At 49.1% G+C, this 17,322-nt stretch overlaps 1 protein-coding gene across 1 annotated transcript; it reads right to left on the bottom strand.

The window, feature by feature from the left end:
* Positions 1-3,498: 3,498 nt before the first annotated feature.
* HINFP (histone H4 transcription factor) lies at positions 3,499-15,407 on the bottom strand. Its single transcript, XM_032428109.1, has 10 exons — positions 15,348-15,407; positions 9,426-9,610; positions 7,132-7,361; positions 6,765-6,876; positions 6,438-6,590; positions 5,867-5,944; positions 5,659-5,779; positions 5,434-5,572; positions 5,218-5,342; positions 3,499-4,476 (listed from the first exon to the last, which is right to left on the bottom strand). The coding sequence occupies exons 1-10, from the start codon at positions 15,392-15,394 to the stop codon at positions 4,053-4,055; spliced, it is 1,614 nt and encodes a 537-aa protein (XP_032284000.1). The 5' UTR covers positions 15,395-15,407; the 3' UTR covers positions 3,499-4,052.
* Between the last annotated feature and the right edge of the window lie 1,915 nt (positions 15,408-17,322).

Here is a 17,322-nt window from a genome sequence, read left to right as displayed (position 1 = left end):
TCTTAATCTTCAGGCACCATGATATCTGACTCATGGGCTGACTCTGGATGAAACCCTAAGGCGATCAAATTAGTATTGTCACCCACCCCCGTCCCTGATACCCTTCCACAGGCTTCTGGCTGCTTTGATCCAATAACCCCTGCCGCTGGGTCCAGTGCTTTCTAACCCATGCCTGCTGAGCCCAGAATCCCCTCCTCCTGGAGGACTGGAATCACATGGTAGCAGGCCAGAATCTCTTCTGCTGTTCCCATGATCCAGAGCATGGCGTGGGCATGGCTAAGACTGGTAGGGGAGAGGGCGTCGGCTTGATCCTCAAGGCACTGCTCAGTGGAGGAAAGGACAGCATAGGCAATGCTGGGTTACACGAGGGGCAGCCTGAGCCACTGCTTAGAACACGCACAAAACAAGGGCACCAAAAAAAAGGGGGGGAGAAAAATTGAGATCAGAAGTTGATCATTAATATATATACAGCTGACCCTTGAACAACATGAGTTTGAACTGTGTGGGTCCAACTATAAGCGGATTTTTTTTTCAATAAATACAGAACAGTACTGTAAATATATTTTTCCTTATGATTTTCTTAAAACATTTTTTAAAGATATTATTTAGAGAGAAAGAGACAAAGAGTGCACAAGCAGGGGGAGGGGCAGAGGGAGAGGGAGAAGCAGACTCCCCACTGAACGGGGACCCAGATGTGGGGCTCGAACCCAGGACCTGGAGATCATGACCTGAGCTGAAGGCAGACGCTTAACCATCTGAGCCACTCAGGCATCCCGAAACATTTTCTTTTTGCTAGCTTACTTTATTGTAGGAATATACAATATATAATACATATGACATACAAAACATGTGTTAATCAACCGCTTCTGCTCTCGGTGAGGCTTCCCGTCAGTTAAGTTTTAGGGGAGTCCAAAGTTACACATGAATTTCCAATTGCGTAGAGGGTCAGCACTCCAACCCCCGCATCGCTCAAGGGTCAACTGCATATTTTTGAAAGAAACTATAATCGATTGGATGTCCTATATATGCCTCATGGTTCAATATTTTCATTTTGAATTGTATATGGAAAACGGGGCACCATTGTGTTTTCAAGGTTTGGAGGCTTTAAAGATTTTATTATTTTTAAGTAATCTCTACACCCAACGTGGGGCTTGAACTTATAACCCTGAGATCAAGAGTCACTAGCTCTATGGGCTGAGCCAGCCAGGCACCCCAAGGTTTGGAGTCTTTAAAGTCTTCATCTGGGGGGTGTGTGCGTGGCTAAACATCTGCCTTCAGCTCAGGTCATGATCCCAGAGTCCTGGGATCGAGCCCCGAATTGGGCTCCCTGCTCAGTGAGGAGCCTGCTTCTCCCTCTCCCTCTGCTGCTCCCCCTGCTTGTGTGCTGTCAAATAAATAAAATCTTTAAAAAAAAATACTTAGTCTTCATCTAGTCTTGGTTAGGAGAAAGTTCTCTAGTGACTTGTTTTTGGGGTCCGTCTTTGGCCCTGTTCTATTCAACTTTTTAACCCACCTCTTGGGGATGGGTGTCAATCAAGTCTAACAAGAAAAACTTAGTAAGGACAAACATGAGGGCATGCTGTTAAGTCCAAGGTAACAGCTTCATATGTCTGAAGTGAAGGGATGTGGTTTGGACAATAACAAAATATGTAAAGACAGGGGTTCTAGAGAGCAGTGGCTTCTCAATAAATTGAGAGCAGGGTGTAACCACCAAAACACAGGCCCAGAGGTCGGGGGGAGGGGACCCCAAATTACATGACACAAGGAGGTACAGAAGAAACTGAGGGTCCTTAGCTCAAAGAAGCCTCAGTTGTCTTCAGCTAGCGGAAGGCATGCTGGGGGAAGCGGACTACACTTGTTTAGTGGAGGACAGGGTGTGGGCAGCAAAATCAGTACAGGATCCTGGAGAAGTGAGCCTGGAAGCCCAGTAGCTTTGCTGGTGCCGATTTTTCATCCACATTTCCGCTCTCCTCCACACTGCCATTCCTTGAAGGTGCTCCTCGTAGAGGCAATGGGAACATCCACACGGACACATAGCCTTAAAGCCCTCATTATTTCTTGCCTGAATTCTTGCAGCAGCCCCCTAACTTCTCTGCTTGCCGTCTCTCACTCTTCCAAATGTATATCCCCCATCGCTAGCAGAATCACCATCCAAAAACCTGACATGGTCCTTCTGGGCGGCCTGGCCTGCCTTCCTGGTCTCGTCTCTCCCCACAGCCTCTTGCCCTCTGTGCTGCAGACCACAAAGTACTCCTTCAGCTTTACACACCTAGTTTCCTCTCTGTGGAGTAACTTGTCCACACCTTTGTACATGGTAGCTCTAATCACTTCCTCAATGACGCCTTTCCTGATCCCTCGCCCAACTAATACTGCTTCCTATTTAACGAACGCCGCTTGACTTCAATCGCTCCACTTCTTTAGATCTTTCCTTGCCTCTGTACCACAAGTCTCTTCAGGGCAGGTCCTGGGTTTTATTCATCTTTGTATCTTTATTTATTTATTTTTTTTTTTTAAAGATTTCATTTATTTATTTGACAGAGAGAGCACAAGTAGGGGGAGGTGTAGGCAGAGGGAGAGGGAGAAGCAGGCTTCCCGCCAAGCAGGGAGCCCAATATGGGGCTCAATCCCAGGACCCTGGGATCATGAGCTGAGCTGAAGGCAGATGCATAACCATCTGAGCCGCCCAGGAGCCCCGTCATCTTTGTATCTTTAGCACCTGCCACAGTGCCTGGACTACATAGGAGGAACTCAGTAAATGGCTGATGGAATTAACAAAGAGATTTTTCTTTCCTAAATTCTTCCTGCAATAGGCACACAGTTTTTGTGAAGAGAATTAAATTTGGTCCTTTGTGGGCAGCTTTCTGTCCAGCTAGGACCCCTGAGAGTATTTCATTGACCTCTCTGGAGTAGAAGCAACCCTGAGAATGGACACAGGGTGCTGAGAAGTGGCTAGACAGCCAAAAAATGGTTCTTATTTCGGAGGGTTTCAACCTCGTTGAGAATCTAGTGAAAAATAGACCCTTTCCCCAGGAAAATGTATATTCAGACACACAATTTTCTAACTTGGTTCCTAAACCTAGAGTCCCTGCCATTCCCCAGGGCCTCCACCTCCACCCCCCCACTCCCCCCCGCCAAGGCTTCCTTGCCAGTCCCACAGGTAAAGAATCCCTACGCCAGAGGCACTGGATATCTAACCAGGACTCAGAGAGGATGGCTATGGTGGCCAGGTGCTCTCCCTTCCTGATGAGGCCAATGCGTGTGTTCTAGAGCGCTACTTCTGCCCATCCACAGGACCTCCATGGAGACGGTAGATGCTCTGAGAAGAAATGAAGAAGTTTCACCAAGGGGGTGGGGGGAGGGGAACAAGAGGAAAGTTAAAAACAAAAACGAACCTCAGTCACTAGAAGGAGAAGCCTAACTATTCAGCTCCTCTTCTGGGCAGCTGCATCTCCTCACTATCTAGTTAACAGCCACCAGACATAAGGAAGAAGAAATGAGTAACAGCTCAAGTGTTTCTTTTATTACCAAAACAACTGTTCCACACTCAGTGCCTCCACTCCCATCCCTGAGGATAACCAGGAAAGTCCTTGGGGTTGTAGGAGCCCTTCGGAGGGAAAGAACTGCCTGGTTCACGCTGCCTTGGCTGGTTGTGAGGACAACGCCCTCGCAGGGACCAGTTACACAGCATCCCTGGACCTAAGGACCCCTAAAGATGGGAATGGGTGCGAGCTGACAGGATTTTGGTCACCGTTTCAGCATGACTAGGGGGTTATGGGTAAGCCTGATAGTAGCCCCTCTACAAGAACATACACAACCAGGGCATCCCCCTCAAGGAATCCAAACTCCTCAGGATCCCCACCAAACGTGGTCTGGCAGAAAAGGGAAGTCTTTAGAGCCTGCTGCATGATGCAAGCCGGGTCCAGAGTGCACCGCATTACTCTTGGCACCACTCTTAAAGGCCTCCATTGGCAGGGGCTGCCCACGAGGGGCACAGCCACCAGCCTGGCTCAAACCCCGGGGCCTGGGGTGGAAATGGTCAGGCTCCGCAGCCTTCACACCAGCCGGACTTCGGACTCCTCGGCTATTCCCTGAAGCTTTTCCATGATGTCCCCTGAGGGGGGCTCAGGGGCTGGGGGGGGCTCTCCCGGGGCTTCGGACAACACATAGTAGACGATCTCTTGCTCGCCTTGGGCGTTGGTCTGATTCACCACGTGGATGACGGGGCTGGGAGTGTCCTGAGAGGCTGAGAGGCCTGTCCCCTCACTGCTCCCGCCCTCCTCTTCCTCTTCAGCCTCCTCCTGGGGTCCTGGCTCCCCTGGCACTGCTTCGAGAAGGATGCCCTGCAGGCTGCTCTCACTCAGTGCTGCTCCCAGGCCTGATCCGTCCTGCGGCTGCCGTAGCAGCTGCTGCGTCAGCTCCACGCTCTCGTAGCGAACCAGCTGCAGCCGCATGTAGCCATCTTCGTGCTCCTTGTACCTGGTGAGGCGGGAGCGCACAGGGCAGAAACCCCACGCAGGGGGAGGCAAGGCGCCCTGGAGAGCGGCAAGGTAAGGGACAGACCCAAGGGATGGGACGGGCCCTGGGATTTTAAATGATAGGAGCTGAAGACCAAAAAGGTCTTTATGAGAATATGTAGAAGACAAGAGGGAAGGAGCATTACTCAAGATGGAAAATTGTATGTGGAAACTTGAGAGGGAGGGAGGGAGAGGGGGTGGGAAAAAGAAATGATCTGTGTTGGAAGGTGGGGGTGTCACAGGATTTATGAGATGGTCAGGACCCTTAGGCTCTAGTTCTGGTTCTGGCTGCAGGGCTTTAGCACCACATTCAAAAATAAAAAAAATCATCTTGCTCTACCACTTTGTCCCTCGAGCCTGAATGGAGATGGTGGATTATCATCAAATTCAAAAAAAAATTTTTTAAGATTTTATTTTTTATATGAGAGAGAGAGAGAGAGAGAGAGCGTGCGCACGCACAAGTGGGAAGAGGGGCAAAGAGAGAGGAGGGGCAGAGGGGCAGAGGGAGAAGCAGACTCCCTGCTGAGCAGGGAGCCTGATGCGGGGCTCGATCCCAGGACCCTGGGATCATGACCTGAGCTGAAGGCAGGCGCTTAACGACTGAGCCACCCAGGTGCCCCAAATTCGAGGTTTTTAACTTGTTGAAAAGATATGGGGGGGGGGGAAGGTCTGTGAATCTAGAGGGCAGGGTTGAGAGACATACCGAAAACGGGGGTGCCCTGAGGGCCACTTGAACTGGTGCTTCTCACGAAGATGCACAGTGAGGTTGTTGCCCCTCGTGAAGCATTTGTCGCACACGTGACACTTGTACCTTGGCTCTGAGTCTCCCTGATGGGGAGGGGAGGGGGAGTGAGGCCAGCTCTTCATCCTGGGCTCCCCACACCTCTGCCAGCCCTCTCCCACCGACAGCCCCACTCACTTCATGCACTTTTCGGTAATGGGACTTGATAGAGCAGAGGGATCGCGCACTGAAGCTGCAGTTCTCAAAATCACACCTGTAGGCTGGCTCCTTGCTGTGGGTATCCAGGTGCTTCCGCAGGTCAATCAGATTCTTGCAGCTGCAGGGAGAGGTCAGGAGGGGCTGGAGGGCATGGGGGACACGGGACCGTGAGTTCTCGGCCTTCCATCCCCTGGTTCCCCCTACCTGTAGTCACAACAGTCACATTTGAAGGGCCGGTCCTCGCTGTGGCGAAAGCGCATGTGGTTGCGGAGGGAAGACGGCAGCGGGCAGGTCATATCACACAGAGGACACTTATAGTGGTTCACTGAGAGAAGCAGAGAGGGGGCTGTGATCTGAAGCCGGGCGGAAACCCGGAGGGAGAGCCAGGAGCTTGGGGGCTCCGGCTACTCACCATGGTTACGCATATGGTCCCGCAGGAGCCGCTCCGTGGCAAATCTCTTGGAACAGTGAGAGCACTGGAAGCGCTGCTCTGGGGTGGGGCAGGCAGAAGACAGGGTGGGCTGGGGGGAGGCGCAGAGAGGAGAGCAAGCCCGGGAGAGGGGAACCACCAAGAAAGGGGGAGCTTAAGAACTAGGGATGGACACAGTACCACTGGACGAGCCTGGGACTTGGGAGTCGAGAACCTGAATTAGAATCCCTGCTGGACCCCAAACTAGCTGTGCACCTAACTAGTGATTTAACCTGAGACTCAGTTTCGTCCTCTGCAAAAAGGGGATAAGAAGCACACTTCATGGGGCTGTGAGGATTCACTGGACAAAGAGATAGGGCACACAGTAAGCACCGAATAACAATATCTAATGATTCTCAGGCAGCCAAGGCTGTGGCAGATGACTGAGCCCTAAGGACAGATGTAGCCAAGTTGCAGAGGCCTTCACTGGCCCCCTCTCCTGGGAACATGCCCCTAACCCCCACCCCACGCAGGATAGCCCTGCACCCACTCCCCTTCCTCTCTGATTGCTTACGATCCAACGAGGTCTGGCGACGGATGTGATCTAAGAACTTGGTGTTGTTGGCAAACATGCCCCCACAGGTGGGGCAGGCCACCACCTTCTCCTGGGTGTGGCTGCGGAGGTGCTCTCGAAGCTTCCGGCAGTCCTTGAAGGTGCAGGTACAGCCTAGGAAGGAAGGCCCAGTCACGCTGCAGCCACGGACCCCCAGAGCAGGCTCTGGTGCCAAGTCTCCAGCTGGCAGCCACCCTTACCCCATGGGACTGGGTCCATACCTAGCTGCCTTAGGCCCTCAGCAACCCCAGGCGTTTTTAAAGGCCAGAAGTTAAGGAGCAGCCCTACCTTTCCAGCCACACAGCACCACATGGTTGTCCTTGCCGACTGCCTGGTACTCACAGCACAGGCTGTGCGCTTCCACGTGCCGATAGAACCACTCGGGATTGTCGAAGGAACTCTGTGCCAGGAGCAACTTGCGGTAAGGACTGAGGATGGGTAGAGGGCCTTTGACCCCTACGTGTCCAAGGGGGGCTCCTTGGCTGTCTCCCAAATTAAGTTGGCGGGGACATGAAAGTTTGAGCAAGGGAGCTACCCAGAAATAAGATGCTAGTAGGAACCTGGCATACATAAGGGCATCCCTGAAAGGGTCACGGCATCATGAGCTAAGAGCCCCAACTTCCTTCCGCCCCTATTCCCAGTACTGCCCGCTGACCTCACAGTGCTCCCACAGACACAGGAAGTGATCGGGGATGTCAGGGATGATGTTGCGGCTCTGGAAGTCCAGGATGCAGGGGCTGAGGTCGGCCTGGCTCTGCAGAGCCTGCAGCCCCCACTGCTTCAGCTTGGTGTGGTAGCAGTGGAAGTAGACGTGGCGGATGAGGTCAGCCGAACTGTCCATAGAACAAAAGCCACACTCCTGCCACAAGCAGGAGAATTCTTCCTCTGCATAAAGGGGTTTAGAGGTAAGAGTCTGACACTTTGCAAAGCTCAGCTCTCCTACCTATAGCACTTGGCAGTGGGAGAGGAGGCTGGACTCTGACCCAATCAGCAGCAGTGCATTTGGCAAATACCAGCAATTTAACCACCACCAGTCGTGCCAGGCACTGGGGATATAACAAGTAAAAAGAGTCGCAGTCCTTACCCTCACAGCAGCTTTCAGTCATGGAGAAAAAACATTAATCAAATAACCACATGTATAAATATAAAACTGCAGCCAGTCACGAGGTCCATGAGGAGGGCAGGGGTCTGGGGTACTATAACATCGTCAAAGAGAGGTCATTTGGCATGGACAGGGATGACTTGGAAATGTCCCTGTGTTGAGAGGTGATGGGCAAATATCTGTAAACTAGAGGGAGAAGTGTGGTCGAGGTAGAAGGAAGGGTGTGTGCAAGGCCCAGTGCCAAAATCTCCCAGAAGGCAGGTGTAGCTGGCAGGCGCTAGTCGCTCCGGGTTTCTGCCGCTGCCTCCCAGGCCAGGACACCTCCCACTCCTTCCTTCAGACCAGTCCTTTCTTTCCCCATATTCTTCCCGAGACCTGTCCACTCTGGGAAAGCCATCGACTGCTGCAGTCCACTGCCTAGCTCTCGAGCAGCTCTCTCCAAACACATTTTCCAATTCTTTATAGGGGTTTACTTGTTTTAGAAAGTAGGTACTTTAAAACATAAGAAATGGGCATCTGGGTGGCTCAGTTGGTTAAGCGTCTGCCTTCAGCTCAGGTCATGATCCCAGGGTCCTGGGATCAAGTCCTGCATTGGGCTCCCTGCTCAGCGGGGAATCTGCTTCTCCCTTTGCCCCTCTCCCCTGCTAGCGCGCGTGAGTGTCCGAGCTCTCTCTCTCAAAAACAAATAAATAAAATCTTAAAAAAAAAAAAAAAATGGGGCGCCTGAGTGGCTCAGCTGGTTGAGCACCCAACTCTTGATCTTGGCTCAAGTCTTGATCTCACAGTAGTGAGTTCAAGCCCCATGCTGGGCACAGAGCCTACTTTAAAACACACACACACACACACACACACACACACACACACACACACCCTAATTTCTTTCATACATATATTATTTGACTTCTGAAACTATTACTTATAGTTCATAGTCACTAGACTTAAAACAGAATTTGAGGTAGGGGAAGGAGGGCTGCCTCTGTATTTTCTATAGAACAGAATTCTTTAAACTGTATTGTGACCTATTAGTAACTGGAGAAATCAATTTAGGGGATTGCAAACCAATTTCTTTCTTTTTTTTTTTAGGATTTTATTTATTTATTTGACAGAGAGAAAGAGAGAGAGCACAAGCAAGGGGAGTGGCAGGCAGAGGGAGAGGGAGAAGCAGGATCCCCGCTGAGCAGGGAGCCCGATGCGGGGCTCGATCCCAGGACCCTGGGATCATGACCTGAGCCGAAGGCAGACGCTTAACCGACTGAGCCACCCAGGCGCCCTACAAACCAATTTTTTTTTTAAAGGAGGCTCCATGCCCAACGTGGGGCTTGAACTCATGACCCTGAGATCAAGAGTCACTCTACCGACTGAGCCAGCCAGGTGTCCCTCCCCATTTTTTTTTTTTAGTAAAGAAGAACAAGATAGAACACTTCAGAGAGCATCTAATAAAGGCAAGGGTTGTTTCAAGTATTTTTTAACTTTTGTGTATGGGGTTGGGATATAAAATGTATTCCTAACTGGTAGTTGCAGTAAAGAAAACATCGAGAAGCATTACCAGAGAATCAGAAGAGCAGGCTGTTGACAGCTTGTACAATATGATCCTTTTTAAAAAAATAAAACCATCCTTATCTAATGTATGTATATATGCAGAAAGACATCAAAGGAATGCTCACTAAAGCACTGTCAGTAATTGCCCTTTGACGGCAGGCTGGCAGATTCATTCCGCTTACCCTGTTGAATCCGTTTTCTATAAGGCGTCTGTCTACCATGTTTTTAGAAGCAAAACCAGCCTAAGTAGGAAAGTCAGATTTTGCATGTTCCTTGAGCTCTTTCCCCTTCGTGTCCTGCTCCCTTACCGAGCGGGTCCTCCTCCTCCTCCTCGTCCTCCCCGGAGCCGCGCACGTGCTGCTGCAGGTGCCGAGTGACGTGCTCGCAGAACTCCTCCATGGCCGAGCACACAAAGGAGCAGGACCCCCACTCACACTGGAGCCCCAGGTTCTCCTTCCGGGGAACTTTCCCCGGGGGCGGCATGGCCTTCACCCTAGAGGAGGAAGAAATCCACAGCTGCAAGGATTCTACCAAGTGCCACTGGGGGTGAACAGCTGCCCAGCCTGCCAAGAACCAGTAGGCCTTTCTCCAGTGACCCATGAGAAACAGCTACTCCAGCTCAGTTCCTCAAACCCCTGGAAGCTGTCTGGGCTTCTTGCGAAGGGAAAACACACACTAACATCATTGAGAGCATGCCAGGCACTGAGCTAAGAACTTGAACAGCCGATTTCTCACGAAGCTTCAGAGCAACGGGCCGAGAAGGAATTAATTATTCTGGTAGGATGCAGAACAGTGTGCACAGGTTCAAAGAGATGGCCTGGACAAGGAACAGACTTCAAATCCAGACTCCTGTGTCTACCACCTACCAGCTGTGTGACCATAGCCAAGTAACTTCACCCTTCTAATCCTGAACATCCTCATCTTCGAAATGGGGATAACAAAACACTTTGTTTTTAATTTCACACCTACTATAGGTCAAGCACCATATTAAGCACATTACATGATGTCACTGAATTACCAACACCACCCAATGAGGGAAGTACTATTTTTAACTTCATTTACAGATAAGAACTTCAGGTTCGGAGAGGTCAACTGGTTTGCTCAAGGCCAGACACTAGTGGTGTGGCAGGGTTAGGTCAGGCTGACTCCAAAGTCCATATTCTTTCTAACCCACACGGCTTGCGGACGAACTCAGAAGCGATTTACCTCTTACTGCATCCCATCCTAAGTCCCCGCCAGAATTTTAAACCACCATACAATCTGCCTTTGTCTAACCTACCCAGTGGTTACTCACCACTCCCCTAACATCCTCTAGACTAAAATGTCCAGGTGACCTTGAACAACAGACATTTGAAGTGGGCAGATCCACTCATATGCAGAGTTTTGCAATACTTTTTGAATACATTGGAAAACTTTTTGGAGGTTTGCAACAATTTGAAAAAATTTGCAGACGAACTGTGCAGTCTAGACATATATAAAGAATTAAGAAAAAGTCAGGTATGTCATGAATACATAAATACTAGTTATTTTAGAACACTAGTCTATTTTATTATTTACTATTTGTTATCCATTATTTATTATTTACTATCATAAAAAATATACACAAATCTATTATAAAAAGTTAAAATTTATCGGGGCACCTGGCTGGCTTAGTCGGTGGCACATGTAACTCTTGATCTCAGGGTCATGAGTTCAAGCCCCACACTGGGTGTAGTATGTGTAACATCTGCAGTGTTTTGTTTCATATAAAACAATATTGGTGTAGGTACTGACAGATGATTCACCTTATAAAGAGTTCACATAAATTTACAGCATCAATAAATACAGTCCAGTACTATAAACGTATTTTCTCTTCCTTATGATTTCCCTAATATCATTTTCTTTTCTCTAGCTCACTTTATTGTAAGAATATAGTACACAGTACATATAACATACAAAACATGTTGATCAACTGTTTATGTTAATGGTAAGGCTTCCGGTCAACAGTAGGGCTATTAATAGTTGAGTTTTCAGGGAGTCAAAAGTTACACATTGGGGCCTCCTGGCAGGTTCAGTTGGTGGAGCATGCAATCTTTTTTTTTTTTTTTTTAAAGATTTTATTTATTTATTTGCCAGAGAGAGAGAGAGGGAGAGTACAAGCAGGGGGAGTGGCAGGCAGAGAGAGAAGCAGGCTCCTTGCTAAGCAAGGAGCCCCATGTGGGACTCGATCCCAGGATCCTGAGATCATGACCTGAGCCGAAGGCAGATGCTTAACCATCTGAGCCACCCAGGCGCCCCTGGAGCATGTAATCTTGATCTCAAGGTTGTAGATTCTAGCCCCCATGTTGGGTGTAGAGATTACTTAAAAATAAAATCTTTAAAAAAGCAAACAAACAAAAAAACAAAAACGGGGCACTTGGGTGGCTCAGTTCGGCTCAGGTCATGATCCCAGGGTCCTGGGATGGAGCCCCACGTTGGGCTATCTGCTCAGTGGGGAGCCTGCTTCTCCCTCTGCCTGCCGCTCCCCCTGCTTGTGCACTCTTGCTCTCTGTCAAATAAGTAAAATCTTTAAAACAAAACAAAACAAAAACAAAAAAAAAGTTACACGTGGATTTTTGACTGCACGAGGGTTGGCACCCCCAACCCCCATCTTGTTCCAGGGTCAAATACAGATTCCATTTGAACATAAGAAGCTGTATCTATCCGGGCGCCTGGGTGGCTCAGTTGGTTAAGCGACTGCCTTCGGCTCAGGTCATGATCCTGGAGTCTTGGGATCGAGTCCCGCATCGGGCTCCCTGCTCTGCAGGGAGTCTGCTTCTCCCTCTGACCCTCCTCCCTCTCATGCTCTCTGTCTCTCATTCTCTCTCTCTCAAATAAATAAATAAAATCTTTAAAAAAAAAAAAAAGAAGCTGTATCTATCCAGTTGATATTGTACCTTGGGTATTTACGGTGCTGGGCATGCTTAGGCCTATAATAAATATCTGTTGAAGAAAGCTGAGTAAGAAACTGCAGGTTCTCCATCTTTAATATGCATACAAATGCAAAGTTCTCCAGCCCCTTGTCTAGAGGTTCTGATTCAGGACGCCCGGGGTTAAGCCTAGAAATCTGTCCTTTCACCTCAGCACCCCAGTTCTGACGCAGGCAGTTCCAAGAGCAGTTTGTGGAACAATCAAAGAACAGTTTCCCTCATCAAATTAGAGTGACAGAGGACAACACTGAAAGCAAAAGTTCAGGGACAAGAGAGAACACTAACAGGGGCCTTGACTCTGCCCCTTGAGTGTCCTGGATGATGCCCCCCGGTTGGTGCCCCTACCGTGGTGGGCCCTGGGAGGGAGCAGGGCACTGGTCTACCTGAAAGAGGTGGGAGCTCTGAAAAATACCACATACCAAGACGGGAAAAAAACAGAGAAAATACAAAATATATGAAATCCTTCATGCCTACAAGTACAAGAACCTACTGTACCTGCTTATCAGAGAAACCCTTTTTTAATCCACAGCTTCTGCCTCCCCTCTGAGAAGAAGCCAGTGACCTTTGACACTCTGAGGTGTACATGGGCTGCTGGGCTGCTCTAGACTCACAGTGAACCCTATTGGGAAAAAAATGTTGACTATTTTTATGATGTTGGGGTAGGAAAAGTAGAGAAAGCCTTCCTAAGTCAGACATAACATCCAAAACCTCCTCTCTCTCCTGCCTACAGGATCAAGTCCAAATAGAACCACACGCAAGGCTCTTCTCCAACCAACCTCAACGTACTTCTCCAGAAACTGAGTAAGGAAACTACCACAACTGAGGGCCTACCATGTGTCAGCCCTGTGGCGAGCCCTCTCCCAAACTTCATTTCATTTGATGTAAGAGCATTCTTACTCTAAGCCAAAGATCATGCTCTTCCTCGTCGACACCACGCTGCTGCTCTGGCTTCCTCTCCCGTCCGTTCATTCCTCTTCCTCTCTGATTCAGTGATCTTTGTCCCTAAACACATCACATTCTCCTGAAACTCTCTGCCTGAGAAACTTCTACCTACCCTCAAGCCCAGTGTCCCTTCCTTGGTGAGTCCTTTCCCAATTCATCCAGGTACAGCTGGAAAATCCACCTGCTGTCCCCGCAGCACTGTGTACAGCTTTGTTAGTGCTGTTACAATGGAATGGAACATCTGTCTCCCTCAGACTAGGAGCTTCTCAGGGCAGGGACCGTTGCCCCTGCCCTTCCCATTCCCAGCATTAGCACAGAGCTCTGTACTCTTCAGACAATCAATGTCAGGATCTGATCACACTCCAGGAAGCCTTCCTAAATTACCTGCCCCTCAGATTACTCTTGCCTCTCGGTTCTATGGCTGGCCTAGCTAATACCAGAAAATCTCAATCCTATTTGTATGCTGCCCACGGTCATTTGATGTGTTCTATTTTCATTCACCCAACTGGACAATATTAGCTGCTTCTGAGCAGGAACCATACCACACCCATCTGTGTCCCTATACTGTGTGCAGCACAGTGCTGAGCACAAATACTCTATAAACATATACCTGTTGTTGGACTGGATAAGGCCCAGGAGGTGGGCTACCTAGGTATCTAGATATCTAGAATGACTTGAACTTAGGTAAAGCTCCCTGAATCCCTCTTTCATTGTCCCCCAGCATTCCTTACTGTCTCTCCCTGCGCCCTGCTTGTCTCTACCCTGGGGAGCTGTGGGATAGTGACTATCTGGTCACCACTCCTCTTTCTGCAGGCAAGGAATACAGTGAGGCACCTTATATACTAGAGAGGGCATTGGACCAGCTGTCAGAAAACCTGGGTTCAAGTTTCCTGTCTCAATTATTTTACTCTGCCTAGAATAATATAACATTCATTAAGTATCTACAGTAGGCAAATCACTGTTCTAAGTGTCCTCTATGTATAAAAACTCATTAATACAACAACCCACCTATTGAGGTATTATTATCCCACTTCACAAATGAAGTAATGGGCTCTGATAAGTTAAGTAATTTACCCAAGGCCACAAAGCTAGGGAGTGATGGAGACAGAATTCAAAGCCAGGGAGTTTGGCTCCATTTTCCTCCTACACCTGCCATCTTATCTCTCCTTGTCTGATTCCTTCCTCCCTATAGACCTCCTATCTGTATACACAATACCCCAAATATGTTTCAATAAGTAGTTATTCTGTCAGCTTCCTCCAATAAACTGTGAGCTCCTAGAAGCCTGGCCTGTGTCCTGTTCAGTTCTAACTTCAGGGCCAGCACATCCTCATATAGGCTCTTTTAATGTTTAAGTGAACCTATAACTTATTACTTTACTTTTCGGATAAATAACCTAGCTTCTTTGAACCTGTTTTTTTGAATGTAAAATGGGATACTAATATCACAACTAGTGATGGATTCAACAAACCTGGTTAAAAAGCGCCCCCATTTACTAGCTGTGTGCCCTCCCGCAAGTTACTTCCGCCTCAGTTTCCCATGGAGCAGGGGAATCATTAAGCCTGTCTCACTGAATTGATTTATGGACTAAGCTAAATAATGGATATTGAAACGTTTAGCATAACACCCCGCCACAATTCAACAAGTGTTAGCTATTTCGATCCTTGCTTCTGAGGGTGAGACGCTCTAAGCACAATTCTACAAAAAGGTCAACAAAAGGACAACCAGAGGAATTCCTAATACTTCTTTTCATCTGGAATCATAGTAAGAAGCAATCAGCAAATACTTAAGAGTATATATTTTAACGCAAGGCACCGAATTAACCAGAACGATATTCAAGAAAAGGAGGAACCTATGTCCTGAACCTCCTAAGGACTCACAATTTGACCGAACAGATGACACTGACGTGTGACGACAACCGCCAAAACAAAGCGCCAATGAGGGAAGTCAGGACAGAAAGAAATCCCAGTGCATAGGCGAAGCGGGGAAGACCTGCCCTAAGCGGCGGGGCCCGGGCCCCTGAAACACGGGTAGAATTCGAAGAGAAGGAGACCGTCCCGGCAGGTAAAACCTCTCCCTCACAGCCCCGCAGGCTTCCCGGAGTCCTTCTCCCACTAAGGCATGGCGGTGACCATGTCTCAGCAGCCGCGAAGCCCCAGACGAGAAAGCAGGGAGGTTCGAGTCGGGGTCAGGGGCCGGGTGCACTGCAGGCGCCAGGCAGACCGACGTGGCCGAGCTGCCAGAGGAAGCCTCGCCGAGGTGACTAGAGAAGAGCCTAGCCCCGGCAGCCTGCTCAGAGCGCACCCCGACGCTGCCCCTACCAAGCCCGGAACCCAGCTTACCGTCCCTCGGCTGCCGGCTCTCTCCAACTCTTCCCACCTCGGACCATCTCCGGAAGGGCGCTTGAGCGACGGCCAGCGAGAGCCAATCGCCGCTCTGGGATCCCTCTAACAGCCAATGGCCGCTGCGACTGACGGAACCCGCGCGCGACCAAAATACGGAAGGGGCGGGAGTGAGGACCGGCGGGCTACGGGGAAGGTAGCGTTGCTGGCGCCGCGGGGTTCTAGGCGAGGCGCTGACTGGGATCCCAAGGCCCCGAATTCCCTCAACTGCGCAGGCTCCGCGCTCGGCACCCACTGGGCCTGCGCGGGGCTCGAGCTGAGTGCCGAGTGGGGTCTCTCCTTCCTCGCGCGGCTTACTGCGTTAGCTGTCGGCGAGCGCAGGGAGGAGGAGCGGGAGGCAGTGGCAGCTGCGCGCAAGGATGCGTGCGCGGAGCTGTCAGCCCCTCCCGACCCAAACTCGAGTCCTACCTGTATCCTTCACCCTCTTACTCTGATTTCTTAAATATCGGTATTCCTGTGCCATCTTCTCGTTCCCCCACCACCTCTCCTCTTCCGAGGCTCAGTGAACCCAGCCATGTTATCCATCCCCTCCTTTAAGTCGGAAGCCCGGTAGTCCTTCTTGATTCCTCCCTCATCCGTTACCTACGATCCTCCGCCAAGTCCTGTGAATTTTACCTCCTTAAACATAGGAGCTCTCAAATTCACCCCCCATCCTTCGCCGCCCCCTCGCTAGTCTATTAACGACGCCCAGCCCAATGTCTACACTATCTGGTTCCCTTGTATGCACTATTGCTTCCCTCCAAGACATTGCCCACGGAGATCTGATTAAACCACCACCCCGGTTTCAACGCGTCAACGCCTTCTGTGGCCTCGAGGCAAAAACCCCAAACCATACTGAGGCTTTCTAGACCCTTCAATATCTGAGTCCTGTATACTTCAACCGTGTCTTTAGTCCTTCTGGCCCTCACTTTCTGCTCTCCAGCCCAGAGTTTCTTGCAGTTTCTCCACCACACCTAGCCACCTTTTAACCTTTCCTGCCTTGTACTTGCTGTTTCCTCTGCCTGGTGCCGTCTTACCCCTTCTCCCCCTCTGACATGTATTTGATTGACTCCTACTTATTCTTCTGGTCTCAGTGAAGATGCTTCTTTTCCCAAGAAGTCTTCTAGTAAGGGAGGGCAGGGATTGTATGTGCTCTTCACCTTCATGACTCCATCACTTAACCTAGCGGTTGAAACATTAAGGGTTCAAGACGTATTTGTCTTACATTGTTAAATAATGTACCTTAGTAAAGTTCATTGGGCTTGAGATTTATTTTGTTACATTTTTCTATATTTTCTAACCTAAAATAAGCCTATATGATTCATATAATCAGAAAACACATTAAATGTTCAATATAAATAAAAGACACTTAAAAATAAAGTCAGAGTAAATGCGGAAATTTGTGCATAAAAAAAGAAATTTGTGCATGAAGTCTGTTACTAACAGTGGATTATAGCGTTGTCCCTATATTAAAATCGTTTTGTTTTTAAGATTTTATTTATTTATTTGACAGAGAGAGAGGGAACACAAGCAGGGGGAGTGGGGAGGGAGAAGCAGGCTTCCCGCGGAGCAGGGAGCCCGATGCAGGGCTCGATCCCAGGACTCTGGGATCATGACCTGAGCCGAAGGCAAGCCGCTTAACGACTGAGCCACCCAGGCGCCCCTTTAAAATCGGGTTTTTAAAATATAATTCAGAAGTAACAAAAATATATTTTATCAACTTCATTCCTTCAAAAGCACAGATAGTTAATACACAAAATGCCAACCTTTTAATTCAGATTTACACCACTGAAGATGGTTCTTAGCCTTAATTTAGCAATTTCATGAGGAAAAATTTCTTTCACAGAGCTATGTAGACTCAAAACAATTTTTACAGGGCAAGAATTTCAGGATAGCTCTGGGATCCACACGTCTCCAAAACTTGAGACCACATCTT

This window comes from Phoca vitulina, unplaced genomic scaffold (assembly GCF_004348235.1).
Source record: "Phoca vitulina isolate PV1807 unplaced genomic scaffold, GSC_HSeal_1.0 scaffold38, whole genome shotgun sequence".
NCBI lineage: Eukaryota > Metazoa > Chordata > Mammalia > Carnivora > Phocidae > Phoca > Phoca vitulina.
The sequence above is the reverse complement of the archived record's forward strand: the minus strand, read 5'-3'. Positions and strand labels throughout refer to the sequence as shown.